Here is a 17,148-nt window from a genome sequence, read left to right as displayed (position 1 = left end):
AGCTTCTTCCTAGGATTGGAAGGCCCAAATGAGAAAGTCTCTAGGAGATATTGTGCTTCATCTGTAGCCATGAAGCAGCAGGAATAGAGGCAGCTGTAGTTTGCCGCACGAGAGTGAGCAAACTAGGTTGGGCTAGGCAAAATTCACTCGATAAAACCCTGAGAGATGTTAGGAACTCCCCACTTTGATTTCCTGGTCTCTGGCTACTTTGTTATACACAGTTATATTTTTTCACAACTGATCCTCACCTCTGGGGAACAGATCAAGAATCAGATGGCCCAATTCTACAGAAAGAGAGTTCCCTGTACAAGTACAGAGAACACTTCCTTCTTTCCCTTAGCACCAGCTCTCTCGCAGCCCCTAGGTTTATAGAGAAGGGCTATCTGTGCCAGGGAACAGCGATGGGACTAAATGAAAGCAAGAATCAACTCCCACCATATCTGCCCCATCATCTCCTACCTGCAGTGGAAGGCCAGCAGCAGTCTGTCACCATCCCCAGAGACTGCCGTGGTCCTGCCATGGGGACTTCTCCATATGGTTCAGGTTCCTCTCCTCTCCAGACATTCAGAGCAGCAAAGGGGTGGTGGTTCCTCATTCAACAGGGGCCTCTGCCCTTTGACTGACAGGCAGAGGATTCTGTAGCCTGCCTGGGGACAGAGTTGGTGACCTTACTGCCACTCCTCTGCATTGCAGCAGTGTTTTGGGGGGCTAACCCAGCTTTTTCCTTGAACTTCCCTCCCTCCATAAAAATGTCAAAGAGGCTCCTGCAGCATCTAGATAAGAAGGGGACTTTTTAGAAACATTTGCAGTCCCTAGCACAATGTAAGTTCAATTTAGTCTTCCAAGATATGGAAGTTTGGGAATATAATCAGCTTAATGTCCACTGCTTAGAGCTTCCAGACTGGACAGGAATTCTGCAGGTAGCAGCCCCAAAATCTAGAAGAGAATGCAGTTCAGAGGCCAATCCTTTAGACCTACCTAAAAGAAAGAAGGATTAACTGAAAACTACAGTCCCTAAAATTCCAGCTGTGAGATAATCTGCCTTTGAGCATGTCTGAAGTGCCTCTCTTCATTGAATTTATCTATTTCCCTGATTTTTTTTATTATTTCTGAGGGATGAGCTTAACAAAAGACTTAAATCAAGCCCTTATTTATTGACTTTCCTTGTATATTTTTAAATTAACTTTTGGAACACAGCCAATGTAGTTGTCCCCAACATCACTTTCACACCAGAAAAAGCAACATCAATCTCTGTGCATCAAGACTGACATTAAAAGCAATAGCATTCCAAAAAAAAGATTTCAACAATTACTACAGTAATATTAGCTGCACCTGGGTCTCAAATATCCTGGATTACACAGCTAAGACCACAGCAGTGGATCAAAATCATTTTACTAATTTCAAGAGTTGTCATCATTCAAAGGAATCCATCATCTTTACGATTCTCAGTCACTCCAAAAAGGATCCATCTCTCTTCCCAAACCAGGTGGTTTCTAGGTATATTGAGAGTCCAGTTCCAATGATTCTGTCAGTATGTGCTTGCTGGAACTTGTACTATAGGACTGTAGCGGATTGGGGGGTATCAGGTTGGGGAAATCTGAATTAGATTGCCAACCTCAAGGAAGAACACTGCCTTCCTGGCAGCACAGCTCTGGTTGAGTACACACAATATATTAAAGCCAATATTACATGACGGCTTGGTTCGCACAAAGTGCTAAGATAGCAGCTGGTTTTCCCACAATTTTCTGAACCCCAAAATACCTGACCCTATTTCAACCTAGTCAGCACGTTATACAAAACCAGTCCTGAGTTTCTGCAATAGAATGCTTGAGAAAGGATTTCATGGGCAAGGGACTTGCACAAAACCAGCATTTGCTAGGGGTTTTTTTTTTCCATCCCTCCATTCTTCGATTCTAAGAGTTTCCTAAATTCAGAAGCACAGCGGTAAAAGGAGTGAAGTGACCCTCCTCCAGCCCACATTTTTCTTTCGCAGTCTTTCATTCACTCTTTGGCTGCTTCCTGGTCTGCAGCCCCCAAGCACCCCCTCCCCAGAAATTTCCTCTTTCTTGAGTAGAAACTTTTCCTTCCTCTCTGATTAGCCCCTGGCGTGGTTCCACATTCATGTAGCACAAGTTATATTTGGGGAACTGTTAAAAGTGGAGGCTGGAGAGCCATCTGTCAAGGATGCTTTAAATTGGATTTCTGCACCAAGAGCAAGATTGGAGTTGAGGACTCTCCTCCCCCTCCCCCTCCTTTCCCCCATTTCCAGCAAATTGAGAAAATATGACACATTAATAGAACTGAAGGGTTTTTAAAATGGAAGCCTTGAATGCACCCCCACAGATCATAGCCATCAAATGGCTCCCATTCTAGATCTCTCCCATGATCTCTTCCGCTTCCCCCAGAATAGGCTGGTTCCTACCAGATATCTCCATGAAATCATCAAGATTTGGCTGTAGCGGGGCCAGGTCTGGTTGGATCATGTCAGCGTTGCCAACGTAAGCTGTAAGAGAGGAAAGCCAAGCAAAGATTTACCATAGAACTGCCTTCTCCAGAGCTCGGAGCAGGCTACATTACCTGAGGGCTTGGATCTGGTCTGCCCAAGTTCTACTTAAGCACCCAGCTCTGAAATCTTCTAATGACAAATTAAGTGCAACTTTTTTCAAGTGAACACCAAGGACACTGAGCTTCATTGCATAAGTATATAATATCTGGATCAGACTAATTCCATTTACTGCAACCAACTAAATTTCTCTGTGTGAAGAATTATTCCTCCATAACCATCCTTGCTTGCCTAGCTAAAGAGAAAACACTGCCCTTGTTCATGGAGGTTCTAACTACAGCCCTATTTAAGAACTGCCTTGTTGTGTCAGATCTACTTATGTCTCTTCCCAAATGATCATGAGAGGGGACGCTCATGCTCTGAGTGTTCAGGCACTAATCTATATACTCTTTCAATACTTGTATCTGCGCTCAGCCAGACTTTTGCCTGTTGCCACCTGCTCCTCCCACACAGACATTTAGCTTTCAAAAGTGAAAGGTAAAGAGCATCTGAAGCAGATATTTATGCAGCTCATACAAGTGTGATTCTTACTACTTAGTCATGTGGAAAGAGAGGAAGGAAAGGAAAGGGAGATTTTGAAGAGCAGAGCTCTGTTCAAGGACATTTGGAGCTGAGTAGATGACCTTGGTAGGCAACTTTCAGCCCTTGGATCAATGCTCTATGCTTGTTCCAAATGAATGTTTCTCGGTATCAGTAACTTTAAAAATGTGTGATGTCAACTCCTAAAATGCCTCATGCTGGCTAGGGAATTCTGGAAGCTGAAGTCCATATATCTTAAATTTTCCAAGACTGAAAAACACTGTTCTAAAGAGTTACCTGTTTAGAAAAGGACACAGTAATCTAGGCCAGAGGTCCCCAACCTTTTGGGTACCAGGGACCAGTTCTGTGGAGAAGTTTTTCCGTGGACCAGAGGGGACATGGTTTTGTGCGCTGCCTGCATTTTGCGGATGGGGCTTCGCTTGTTTGTTTGGACCTGTTGCTGGCATGCCGCAGCCCGGTACCAGTCCATGGACCGGGGGTTGGGGACCCCTGATTTAGACCAACCTATTACTGCCTTGCAAACTGAAAACCCATCTGTCTACCAGATTTCAGAAAATAGCTTATTGCTTCCATTGTGGGATATTGTGTTTGCAAGCCTTGCATGCTTGATCTGCTGTCCTTCAAGTTAGCTTGTGTGACTAATGTGTTTGAACCTAAGAACCCAGTTCTTGAAACAAACTAAAAGTCCACGTAAGTCAGAATTCTGTTGCTCCTAATAAGTAGTTTCTGCTGCTGTTAGATCTAACAAATAAATAGGCAACTGGTTTTTTTTAACAATCGTTTGAACTCAAAACAATGTTGAAAAAGTAACTTTATTACTAGTCCTCACATGTAGGACAATTACAGCATCTCTGCAGTTGCATGATCAACATTTGCATGCTTAACAATAGGCTTCTGACAAGCAGTCAATGGAGTACAGCAGCAAGACCACAGACTGTGGTCACCTGATGTTTCGCTTAACAAGCTGTAGTGGTTCACTTAACAACCACAACAGAAGTAAGGTTGTAAGCCCATCACAGTCATATGATGCTTCACTTAGCAACTGCATTGCTTATCAATGTAATTGCTGGTCCCAATTGTGGCTGCTAAGCAAGGACAACTTGTACTTAAAGATAGATCACCTCTGAACATAAAGTTACATTTAGCTATCATCAGTGCTTTTTTTGCGAAAGAAAAAGGTGCCGGAACTCACACATGTCATACAACCCACCTTGCCTACCCTACAAGGTTCCATCCAAAAAAGGTGCCGGAACTCCGTTCTGAACGTTCTATGAGAAAAAAAGCCCTGGCTATCATAGGTTAAGAGCCATTGACACATCACTTCTCTATTGAAATTGTCAATATTGTCTGAATTAATTGCTTTAAAGGATTTATAGTTTATGACAGTGACTATCCCTATGACTAATTATTTGCTACTATGGCTCAGTGGAGACACAATGATTTATGAGATTAAGCATGTCATTAAGCATTACTGTTAAAACAATAAAGAGAAATTATGCTTTTGGAAGCATAATTTAGAAAATGTTTACCTTATTGCTTTTTAATGTTATATGATTAAAAGCTAACTTCTTTTTAACCTCTGGGACTCAATGCCACAGATATATAGCATATTCTTTCAGGATGAATGTCCAACAGCCTTGGTGGTGCAGTGGTTAGAATACAATATTGCAGGCTGACTCTACTTACTGCCAGGAGTTTGGTCCTGACTGGCTCAAGCTTGACTCAGCCTTCCATCCTTCCAAGATCAGTAAAATGAGGATCCAGATTGTTGGGGAAATATGCTTACTCTGTAAACTGCTTAGAGAGGGTTGTAAAGCACCATGAAGTGATATATAAATTTAAGTGCTACTGCTACTGCTATTTTAGTAAGTTAAGGAAAACATCAACCCAATGTGCCAGCTATGAAAAAGCTAATTTCATGTCAATGTTTCAGAAAGGGATTGAAAATAAAATTAACGATGCTTCATAAAAAAAATCTTTGATAGGACTACATTGGAATACTGCATACTTTTTGGTCGCAACTTCTTTTCGCCTGGTGCGCCAGTTACGGCCCTACCTGGACCAAGATGCCCTGCGCACAGTCACTCATGCGCTCGTGACCTCCCGATTGGACTACTGCAATGCTCTCTACATGGGGCTGCCCTTGGGGACCACCCAGAGGCTTCAGCTGGTGCAGAATGCAGCCGCACGGGTTGTGATGGGGGTTTCCCGATACTCCCATGTAACACCTCTGCTCCGCGAACTGCATTGGCTTCCAGTTGCTCTCCAGGTGAGATTCAAGGTGCTGGTGATGACCTATAAAGCCCTAAATGGCTTGGGTCCAGGATATCTGAGGGAGCACCTGCTGCCGGCATCAAGCTCCCTTCGTCCTGTGTGCTCCCACAGGGAGGGTCTTCTCAGGGTACCTCCGGTAAAAGATTGCCAGCGGACAATACCCATGGAGAGGGCCTTCTCAGTGGGTGCGCCGGCCCTTTGGAACCGTTGCCTGTAGAGCTTAGGATTGCCCCTGACCTCCGCTCATTCCGCTGGGACCTGAAGACCTGGCTCTTTGAGCTCTCTGGCCTGGACTGAGGGTATTAATTGGGAATTTAACTGTTTTTTTTAACTGGGGTTTTATTGCAAGGTTTATATAATTCTTTTAATTGATTTTAAGTTTTGTAACTGTTGTATCTGTTTTTTAAATAACCTTGTGAACCGCCCTGAGTCCTACGGGAGAAGGGTAGTATATAAATTAAATTAAATTAAATTAAATTAAATTAAATTTAAATAAATAAATAAATAAATAAATAAATAAATAAATAAATAAATAATGGCAGAATTATAAACAGTACAGAAGAAAGCAACTCAAATGTGCACAGGTTGGGAGCAACTTCCTATGGGAAAAAAAGTACAGTGTCTGAGAATGCTTTGTGTTGAGGGGGAAAAGTGTAAAGGGAAAGTGGTCGAGTAAATTAAAAGCATGAAAGTGGCAGGGATAACTACTCAGAGTAAAAAAAAAGAAATAGAGATGAATGGTGGAAAATTCAGGATGGAAAAAAGGAAGTATTTCACAAAGCTAAACTATGAATTTGTATTGTGATAAACAGAAACATTGTCATGGAAGATAAAGCTGTCAAAAGTTACTAGTCAGGATGGTTTTATTATTACCTACAGATTCTTGTCAATGCGTTTCTTGGTACCAATTATTGGGAGGGTACTGTGATACTCATACCTTAAAGGTGAGCCTCCAACAAATTTTAGTTGTTTTTTGGGGGGGAACCAGGATTTTATAAGGGACTAGTGGACACATTTGGTCTGATCAAGCTCTCACAAGGCACCATCTGACTGGCTTGTGAACTCCCTATAAGTCCCTGGCTCATCACAAAATGGAATGCACAATTAGAGGGACCCCTGCCATGTTCTAGCAGAGTAGAGAAAATCTTCAGACTGTCCTAAAGCCGGCCGAGATAGACACCAGAATCACCTTCTTCTGATGATGATTGAGGGGGACAGTTGCCCTGAGTCATGGTAAACAGGGTGTCTGAGATGTCTGAGAGGAAGCTGTCCATATCAAAGAGATGCCTTCCCTCCTCCTCTTCCTCCTCCTTATCCCGCAGCAGCATTGGCACCACATTGGAGAAGAGCTGGTTACACCAATTCTCTGTCGATTGCCAAGGGACATCTTCCTGAATAGGAGAGAAATGAATCTTCAGCTGGGATCTCATTAGGATCCCTTTTGCAATGAAGAGCTTACGTGCAGCTCCAAATGGATTAAGCCAGATTCTGTTCACTCACCGGCTTTGGGCTGGGAACTTCCCCTTCCCGGCTAAACCTGTGGAGCTGTAAGAGAAATGCTACATTAGAATTGGATTCCAATTGAGGAATGACACCTGTTCTGGCTGAAGCTGTAAAGGACAAGGAAAAGTCACCCTCGGAGTGGAAGCGATGGGTAATTTGAGTCATGCTTGAAAGGTCAACGCTGGAGAATCTTAAATAAGGTAGGGGGCACTGGTGGTTCCTAATACCCTTTCAGGTAATCTCTGATATCCTTAAGATAAAAGGATGTGCAAACATTTCATCTGTGCTGAATGGGCAACCTCCTTTTTGCATTCTAACAGGTAGTCCTCGACTTACGACCACAATTGAGCCCAAAGCTTCTGTTTCTAAGTAAGACATTTGTTAAGTGAGTTTTGCTCCATTTTACGACCTTCCTTGCCACAGCTGTTAAGTGACTCACTGCAGTTGTTAAGTTAGGGACATGGTTAGGTGAATCTTGCTTCCCCGCTGACTTTGCTTTCGTTTATGCCACCACTACCGTCATAAATATGAGTCAGTTGTGAAGCATCTGAATTTTGATCATGTGACCATTGGGATGCTACAAAGGTAAGTGCGAAAAACGGCCAGAAGTCACTTTTTCCAGTGCTGTTGTAACTTTGAACGGTCATTAAATGAACTGTTGTAAATCGAGGACTACTTGTATTTCGGAATCTCTACAGAAAAAAGTCTTGCTCTTCTGTGAGGAAGGAAAAACTGTGCGATTCTGCCCCTGCGGTTATATCATCACTTCTGAATCATGCCAACAAAGAATTAATGTTTTATATGAGTTCATCTGACAATGTTCTAACTATCTTTTCAGAAATAGGAAAATATAGTGTTAACTCTAAGACACAATTTGGCCAATGATCTTCAGTGCAAATGCACTGCACAGTCACAATACATTGACAAACCACTAGGTAGTTGGTTTTTTTTTTACAATTATTGCATCAAGGTAGATTAAGGGAAAAATAATATAAAATATAAAATAAAATACTTTAAGAAGCTAAAACATTCATTGATTAAAGCCTGCACTTCTTTGAAATCATGGCTCACCAGGGCTAAGCTTCAGAGTGTGTTTCCAATGCAGTCAGGGCCCATTTGAAGTAATAGTGCTTGTCATATGTAGCAAGAAAATAGTAAGTAAGAGAAAGGACTATTTTATGATGATTTTTGTCCAAAGCAATGAATTAAAGAGAGGCCCTTCTTTATGCATTTTCAGAATCCAAAGATCTGTTATTTTTCTAACATATCGGCCTGTAGTGCCATTGCTGATGAAATTCCAGCATCAGTAGCTAAAAAGTCATTATCACCCTCACTATCATCATCATCAACCTCCAGCCTAAAGGAGAAAGCCCCAATCAACTTAGATATGAGTATGCTTGCCTTGACATTGTTGCTCTATGATGCACCATTTCACCCAACTGAAGGTTACAAACAGAAGAGTTTTAGTAGTATATAGATAATAACATAATAATAAGAACAGTCCAGCTTTGGACTGTTTTGCTAGTCCAGCAGTCTTGAAGCAGAAATTCCAGAGCCAAAAGTTTTGATCTCTTGTGAATCTTGGGAAAGGTAAACTGTGGGTATCCCTAATCAAAGAGCAAATGAGCCCCTAGGTGGAGCTGCTACCCAACTCATGATTCTGAGTTGATTTTGACTCTTTCCATTTCTTTTGTTCCCTTTTGTCAACCTGTCATCAATAAATGGTGAATGGCAGATACAATCAGATAACCTCAGGGAATATCTGAGGACAGATATGAAGTCTATCTTTTCTTGTTTGTTAAAAACAGATCATGCCAAACCAATCTCATCTCATTCTTCGATAAAGTGACTAAACTAGTAGATCAGCGAAACGCAGTGGACGTAGTATACTTAGATTTCAGTAAGGCATTTGACAAGGTAGACCACAACCTACTGCTTGGTAAGCTAGCCAAAGGTGGAATAGACAACATCACCAGATGGATCTGTAGCTGGCTAACAAACCACACTCAAGGAGTAGTCCTCAATGGCACTACATCCACATGGAGAGAAGTAAGCAGTGGGGTACCACAAGGTTCCGTTTTAGGCCCAGTACTGTTCAATATCATCATAAACGACTTAGATGAGGGAATTGAACAGGAACTCATCAAAGATCTCTGGTCCTTTCGCCGCAGCCTCAAAACACTCCTTTTCCACCTGGCTGACCTGGACTGACAGGGATTTTAATTATGTTTTTAATTTTTAACTCTAACTTTTAATTTATTTTAATTTTAATTTTAATTTATTGTACAGAGGCCTTTAATTTTAATTTTTTATCTTAACTTCTGTATTTATTATATGTTACTGTTGTTAGCCGCCCTGAGTCCTTCGGGAGATAGGGCGGCATATAAATCCCAATAATAAATAAATAAATAAATAAATAAATAAATAAATAAATAAATAAATAAATAATAAATAAATTTGCAGATGACGCCAAACTGACAGGAGTAGCCAACACCCCAGAAGACAAACTCAGGATCCAAAAAGATCTTGACAAACTTGAACAATATACCCTATCCAAAAAAATGAGTTTCAATGTGGAGAAAAACAGTGTCTTACATTTAGGCAGGAAAAACCAAAGGTACAAATACAGACTGGACGAGACCTAGCTTAAAACGAGTAACTGTGAGAGGGACCTTGGAGTCCTAGTGGACGATCACTTGACTATGAGCCAGCAGTGTGCAGCAGCAACCAAAAAAGCTAATACAATCCTGGGTTGTATAAATAGAGGCATAGAATCAAGATCACATGAAGTATTATTACCGCTTTATAAAAACCTAGTAAGACCACACCTGGAATACTGCAGCCAATTTTGGCCACTATATCACAAAAAAAGATGTTGACAGTTTGGAAAAAATTCAGAGAAGAGCAACTAAGATGATCAAAGGCCTGGAGACTAAAACATATGAAGAACGGCTATGGGACTTGGGTTTGGCTAGTCTAAAGAAAAGAAGAAATAGGGGAGACATGATAGCAGTGTTCCAATATCTGAGGGGCTGCCACAAAGAAGAGGGGGTCAGGTTGTTCACCAGAGCACCAGAGGGGAAGGACGAGAAACAATGGTTGGAAACTGATCAAAGAGAGAAGCAACCTGGAATTAAGGAGAAACTTCCTGACAGTGAGGACAATTAACCAGTGGAACAGCTTGCCTTCAAAAGTTGTGGGTGCTTCATCACTGGAGGTTTTTTAAGAAGAGACTGGACATTCACCTGTCTGAGATGGTATAGGTTCTCCTGCTTGAGCAGGGGGCTGGACTAGAAGACCTCCAAGGCCCCTTCCAACTCTGTTCTATTCTATCCACCCAGCAGGTCAGTTTGATAACAGTGTGGGGAGAAAGGAAGACAAATCCTTACTCTTTTCTTATAGTAGGTCCGCCACTTGTGATACTCCTTCATTACCACCTCAATCCGTCGCTTCCAGTAGTTTCCCTCCAACACAACTGCCTGAGAAGGAAGACAACAAACCAGAAGAAGAAGAAATTAAAAGAAAAATAATAATAAAACCCTCATTTTTACTCATTTTTAATTCCAATTTTCCAAGTTCAGCCTGGCTTTTAGAATGATAAAACCATTTTAATATTAACATGTATTATCAATATAACTAAAGGGAAAGATATTTAACTGGATTGATCTCCAACAGAATACTAAACCATGGTTTGCCTTAATCATATCTTGCTGAGTGGATTAAAATGGATGGGATCACATCACACTAAACTATAAATCATGGCTTTTAAACAGCACATCTGGGACCATATAACAGTCGAAGAAGAGGAATAACCACTTCATGACATAGCAGAATGAAAGGAAGACGGAAGGAAAAGACAAGCATAAGGAAAGACTGATCCAGTTCACAGGATGTTCTTGTTTTCAGTATCTGATAAATTAATAAGGTCAATAATTTATTAAATATTATGCTGTTCAATTCCGAGCAACACTGGGTGGTTCTAAGGACTCCCAACAATGGGTTAGTTTTAACTTGTGTCATTTGTGATTTATATATGTTACATGAACTCTGCTGTTTGATTTACATAGAACGTATTTTACAATCCCCCAAAATTGCATTTTTGATTCAGCAATCAGATTGCGTGTTGCATGAAAACTACAGAGATCTCAAAAGGTGGTGTTTTTTTTTTAAATGGCAACTGAATTTTCTTGATTTTTTTTTTAAGACGATGCTTCTTGGATGAAAAGTAAAACATCTTCAAGAAAAATCTGGTTGTATATGGTTGTTTATGATTGTTTTTTTTTATATATACCTTGTATTTAGCTCTGGGAAGTCGGGGGGGGAGGGGGGGAGGGGGGAGAGGAAGGGGGGGAGGGAGAAGGGGGGGAGGGGGGATTTTTTAAGGGAAAAATTGTATGTAAAACTTTTCAATAAAAAAAAAAGAAAAAAAGAAAAGTAAAACATCTTCAAGAAAAATCAAGAAAGTCCAGTTGTTGTTTTAAAAAAACACCTTTTGGGACAACCATGACCTGCATGACTTAGAACCTTCAGAAACAGCCATGACATAGTTTAAGTGACATAGTCAAATAAGTTTGCTGACTTTTCCTAACACTTGTTTTATCAACCTGTAGGGCAGTGATGGCAAACCTTTTAGAGACCGAGTGCCCAAACTGTAACCCAAAACCCACTTATGTATCATCGGGTGCCAGATAGGCATGGCCCATTGGATGGGTATGGCCCATTGGGTGGGTGTGGCCCATTGGGTGGGCGTGGCTGCAGTGGTAACAGCAGACTGGGTGGCACTAAAAAGTTCAATCAATCAATTCCAACTTTGCGAGATCTTTTTTTCCCCATGAGAAGTTGAAATTGATTGATTGAACCTGTGGAGGTTTTTTTGCACATGGCGCCAGAGGCCTAAAGCAAAAAGGTTTTATAAAACCCAGCTGAAGGCCTAGGACTGGGGCGACGGCGCGCTTGCCCACAGAGAGGCACGCATGTCATAGGTTTGCTACCATGGCTGTAGGGGAAGAAGTGGCAGAACCTGGGGGCAGAGTTAAAAGAGGGATCAACCTAGAATCTCTACACAGCCACAAACAGACTAAGTCCAGCTCTTCCCCACTTGAATTCTGTTAATCCTTATTTAATACTAGCAGGTGCTAACCATTAGTTGAGAATTTACCTGTGCATAGGGAGAGTAGCAATAAATCAGTTTAACTGGACCTTCACATGTGTACCTAATCTTTCATGACTGACAAAACCCTCAGCATCACCTATACACATACAAAAAAAACCCAACATACATACATACACACATGATATGGAGAAAATGCTACACCACTTACTTCTGGCTTTCGATGCTCATCTGCTTCAGACCCATCTAGAGGAGTAACAAATCCACACACAGAGGTCTTCCTGCGTTCCACATCTGTGTAAAGAATCTATTACAGTAAATATTCCATTGTCCAGGCAAGCTGAGGAGACACAGGTATTCCTGCTGCTTCTCAGTATCTGTTTTATGAGACAACCATGTCATTTGCTTTGCCCCCACCTTCTCTTTCATCTCCCCTCCAAAAATATATTAAGGCAGAAAAGATAAAGAGTTGTTGTTTGCTTTGTAATGCAAGCAGAAAGACATGCAGAAATGTCCCCCACCTTTTTTTTAAAAAAAATCCGGTTTTTCCCTACCAGTGCAGTTTGGATTACCACCTCCGTTATCCTTGTTCATGCAGGCTGAGACTTTTTGGACTTGCAGCCTAAAACATCTGCTGGGTACCAAATTATGAAAATACTTTCTACTTCATTGCTTCTGTATTTCCTCCCGTTGCCATTTGCTATTCATGTAGCTGAGCTTGTTTTAGGCTAACAGTTATTACAGTATCTACAGCTGGACTGACATTCTTGATTCCTATTCACAGCTAGATGGTGACAAAGAGAGAGCTCCTTAATCTAAGCGTTTCATTTATTTAAGGAAAAGATGTCTGAAGCTAGACATGATGCTGTGGAATAGACTAATAATGGTGTGGTTGTATCATTTGGATGCGGAAAACTTCTAGGACACTATTGTCAGCAATTTGCAAAGCCATAGCAAGCTTTAGGATAGGGTAGGGTAGGGTAGGGGAAGGGAAGGGAAGGGAAGGGAAGGGAAGGGAAGGGAAGGGAAGGGAAGGGAAGGGAAGGGAGGGGGATCTGAGTGTGATGCTGGGACATGGTTTCAGAAACAATCAAACAAGTATAATAAAAAAGCCCCAGTATCTTGGTATTGTAAGTATGATTTGGAGGCATCGTGTATTTAAATACATTGCGCAGGAAGAATATTCTCATCCACAAGATAGAAACAAGGACAAAAAAGTATAGAGAAGTACAATGAATAATTTTGATGTAATGTAGATTTTCTTTTCTTTTATCTCATCTACAATTTGTCATCCTGGGAACTTCTAACTTTTTTACAATTTTGTTTTATATAATGTTGCCTACTCTAAAAGCTAATATCTTGATGGACATGTAAATATGCCTAGACTTATTCATTTACTTTCACAAAGACCTAAGTTCCTTTTTTAGGATTGAAAAATTGCTTTTCAGATTTTTAATAAAATAAAAAAATTGCATTAAATCTAAATTTGCTTGTACTTGGATCTAAAATGCTTTTCAAATGTGAGCAATGCAAATACTGAAGCCCATCCCTGGGGAGAAAGCCTCGGCTCCTATCTACTGAAGGTGAGTTGAATTCCCAACCATTTGCCCCTAACCGTCTCCCCATCTCCTTCCCTAGTCCCCAAACTCACACTGGATGTACCAAGCTCGCCAAATGGCATTGTTGAGGCGGATCTTGTCCCGACAAAGTAATTGTAATCCTTTGAAATTCTTCCACTTGGGGGATACCAGCTTCCCACTGAAATGTCAAAGAAAAAGACATGGATTTAAAGAAGGAGGGATATAAATGAGGAACAGATAGACAGTGCTTTTCTTGACCAAGTTTGTAAGTCTTTAAATTGATCCAATATCAGTTTAACATGCCAGAGCTCATGGAACTATAGTTATATTTATCAGTAATCATTTGCCAGAACAACTAAATTTAGCAGTCATGAACGTAGGCAGTATTCCTTGTTTAAATGTGGTCTTCGTGCCCTGTTTATGGGCTTCCTAGAAGCATTTAGTTGATTGGTAATGTGGACAACTAGACCTGATGAATTCTTAGTCTGATTGAACGAGGTGTTTGTAGTATAACGTTGGATATCAGTGTCCATGGAGATTTTCAGTCATCCAGATCATGACTGCACCAAAGATGCTTTCCAAAAGGCAACTGGACTTTCTTTGTTTTTTCCTCGAAGACATTTCACTTCCCATCCAAGAAGCTTCTTCAGTTCTCACTGAATGGTGGAGAATGGAAGGATTTATATTCTTTGTTAGCATTCTTTCTGAGAGTCATTGAGGCCACTTGGTGGTTTATCTGTGCCCTCAGGGTCACCCGAATAGTGCAAATGGATGTGGGACTTTCTTAGAACTGCTGAAAGGACTATGTTATAAGGTATGTTGTAAGGATTGTGTTGTAAAGTTGTTGGGTATCAACTTTGGATACCAAATCAGAATTTCCCAATCCTGAAGCAGCCTACCTTTCAACTGTGGATGCTGAGGGCAAACAGTAATAGAATGGCATTACCACATGTACATCCTACAGGCATTTAATTGGACGCCAGATGTTGAATTAATGGATCTTTGGTTCTTAGAAGGGCTTCCTGTCCAGTGCATTTGTTTGTCAAGAGATGGCTAGTATGCAAATTTGATAAATAAATTAACCATTTACAAACCATTATATAACTCTCCCAGGTAGATCATTATTATGGCAAATCAAATGGTGCATTATCATTTCTGCAAGGTACTGAAATATCTTGGTGCCTTAATTGGGTTGCTGTAATAATAACAGAGTGGTGCATGTAAATTGCTTTTAAAGCATTAGATTGTTATGAGAAGTGCAGTTTAACTAGTCAGGAAATAGCAAATTATGCAAGACTCCACATGAGAGTTCTCTGTTCTAGATATGTCACTGCCTTCTATAGGGAAGATGGTTCATAGTTTATTTATTGGAGCAATTATGTTAGCACAAAACTAGAAATGAGTGAAAGCATGGGGATGTCTGTGGAGATTCTCAGTTATCCAGGACATAGTTATCTCAAGGGTGTGGTTTTTTTCTTCAAAGACAACTAGACTGTTTTTTTTTCCTTGAGGAAGAAGAAGAAAATGTTTTGCTTCTCTTCCGAGAAGCTTCATCAGCTCTGATTTGGGGGGGGGGGAGAGATGGAAGGGCTACCTATCAATACCTATCCTTTCATCCCCCCCCCCACCATCAGAACTGAAGAAGCTTCTTGGATGAGAAGCGAAACATTTTCTTCTTCTTCCTGAAATAAAAAACAGTCCGGTTGCCTTTTGGGGGGGGTGTGTGGAAAGAGCACCTTTGAGACAAAGCATGAGGATATATCATTTTCCTGCATAAGTGTACATATTACCATCATGGTCCTCTGCTTTGTCCAGCTTGCCACTGCACATACTGCCTCTGTGGCAAAATAACTTACCTTTATTATTTACCTCAGAGCACCTTATTTCAGTTAACAATAAATAAGGAACAGGCAACCTCTGAATGGTGAGCAGAACCTTCAGAAATGTGTCATGGCAGTATTGAGACAAGTCCATCCTTTTTTGGTTTTCTGAAATGTGGGTAGGTGTACAGCCAATGTGGGGCTCTGAACCCAGGTCCTTTCAGAGGCAAGGCCTGCCTTTCTGTTTAAGGCCTTGTTTTTCTACGTGGCTGAGTTCGTGCTGTATACTGAATTAGATTAAAGTCCAGTTGGATAGTTTCTGGTTGGGTAGCACCTCAATGATACTGGCCAGGCTTGTCTGAGAGCACAGAGAAGATTGTGTAAGATAAGCTGGAAAATTGGAAAACATTCCTGGAAGAAGACAGTTGAAAACTGCCTGGTTATATCCACGTGGCCCCCAGGAGACAAGCTTGACTTGAAGGCAGCTTTGCCTTCAAATCCCTTATTCAGCATGTTGTAGAGATCACAGCATCTTTTGTCAACTAGGCCATCTTATTAAACTGTAATGTGTTTTATTAATTTGGATACAGCGTGTGACCTTGTATCTTTAAGGTTTATTACATTATGTGAATCCATATGAAGAGTCCCAAAGCACATTTTTTAAAACAAGCGCATGTGGTCGAAAGGAGCACTATCGAAACAAGAGTAAAACCATATTGTACCAATTATTCCCTCACTGTATCCAAGTTTCCAGGAACAGTCAGCCGGCTGTTTATTCAGTGTGTAAAGCAGAGCACATTTTCGCTAATCTATGTGCAGAGACCCATGTATAAAGCCAGCCTTCATCATCTCCTGGACAGGAAAGCAAGCAAACACCAGCTGGGATGGAAAACCCTATAAAATAGCAACCAAATGTTGAAGGAGGTAGTGTGATGGAGGAAAGTGCACAATGGTGGCCAGTGCTGAATTATAAAACAGAAATTCAGAGTGGGATTGTGCAATCTTCCCTCCATCTGGTCCCCTCCATTGACATTAGACTACAAGTCCTATCATTTTTAGCTATCATGGGTTGATATAGTAGATAGAATAGAGCAGTGATGGCGAACCTTTTAGAGACCGAGTGCCCAAACTGCAACCCAAAACCCACTTATGTATTGACAGGTGTCAGGTAGGCGTGGCCCAGTGGGTGGGTGTGGCCCATTGTGTGGGCATGACCCATTGGGTGGGTATGGCCAATTGTGTGGGTGTGGCCCATTGGGTGGGCGTGGCTCCAGTGGTAACGGCAGACTGGGTGGATCTAAAAAGTTCAATCAATCAATTCCAACTTTGCAAGATCTTTTTTTTTCCGTAAGAAGTTGAAATTGATTGATTGATTGAACCTTTTTTTGGGCACACAGTGGAGGAGGCCTAAAGCGAAAAGGTTTTATAAAACCCAGCTGAAGGCCTAGGACTGGGGCGATGGTGTGCGTGCCCATAGAGAGGGCTCTTCATGCCACCTGTGGCACGCGTGCCATAGGTTCGCCACCACGGGAATAGAGTATGCAGCCTTTTACTCCATTACCCCATAGTTTTAGACAACAATATCCACAATGGATTTCTTGCCATTAGTTCAATTATTACCTGCTAGTATCATATGTGACATTCAAAGTCTTCAGGTGAATATCAAGACACCTATCCTAAGAGAAAGTTTTATGCAGACAAGTGAATCTTTAGCTAAATTTTAGAATCAAGCAAAGATACAAAAATCAGAAAGACAAA

General features: G+C 41.1%; 1 protein-coding gene across 1 annotated transcript in view; it reads right to left on the bottom strand.

Annotated features, from left to right (window-relative positions):
• The window catches only part of MLXIPL (MLX interacting protein like), a gene marked incomplete at its 5' end in the record, with an annotated part of 54,088 nt that overhangs the window by 21,311 nt on the left and 15,629 nt on the right, over positions 1-17,148 (bottom strand). Inside the window, 6 exons of the mRNA XM_081313097.1 lie at positions 2,423-2,503; positions 6,567-6,768; positions 6,878-6,922; positions 10,270-10,359; positions 12,202-12,284; positions 13,642-13,748. Of these exons, the coding sequence (XP_081169223.1) occupies positions 2,423-2,503; positions 6,567-6,768; positions 6,878-6,922; positions 10,270-10,359; positions 12,202-12,284; positions 13,642-13,748 (608 nt within the window). The remainder of the gene's footprint in view (positions 1-2,422; positions 2,504-6,566; positions 6,769-6,877; positions 6,923-10,269; positions 10,360-12,201; positions 12,285-13,641; positions 13,749-17,148) is intronic.

The sequence above is a fragment of the Vipera berus genome, assembly GCF_964194415.1.
Source record: "Vipera berus genome assembly, chromosome: 1".
NCBI lineage: Eukaryota > Metazoa > Chordata > Lepidosauria > Squamata > Viperidae > Vipera > Vipera berus.
This window is presented reverse-complemented; position numbering and strand designations above follow the sequence as displayed.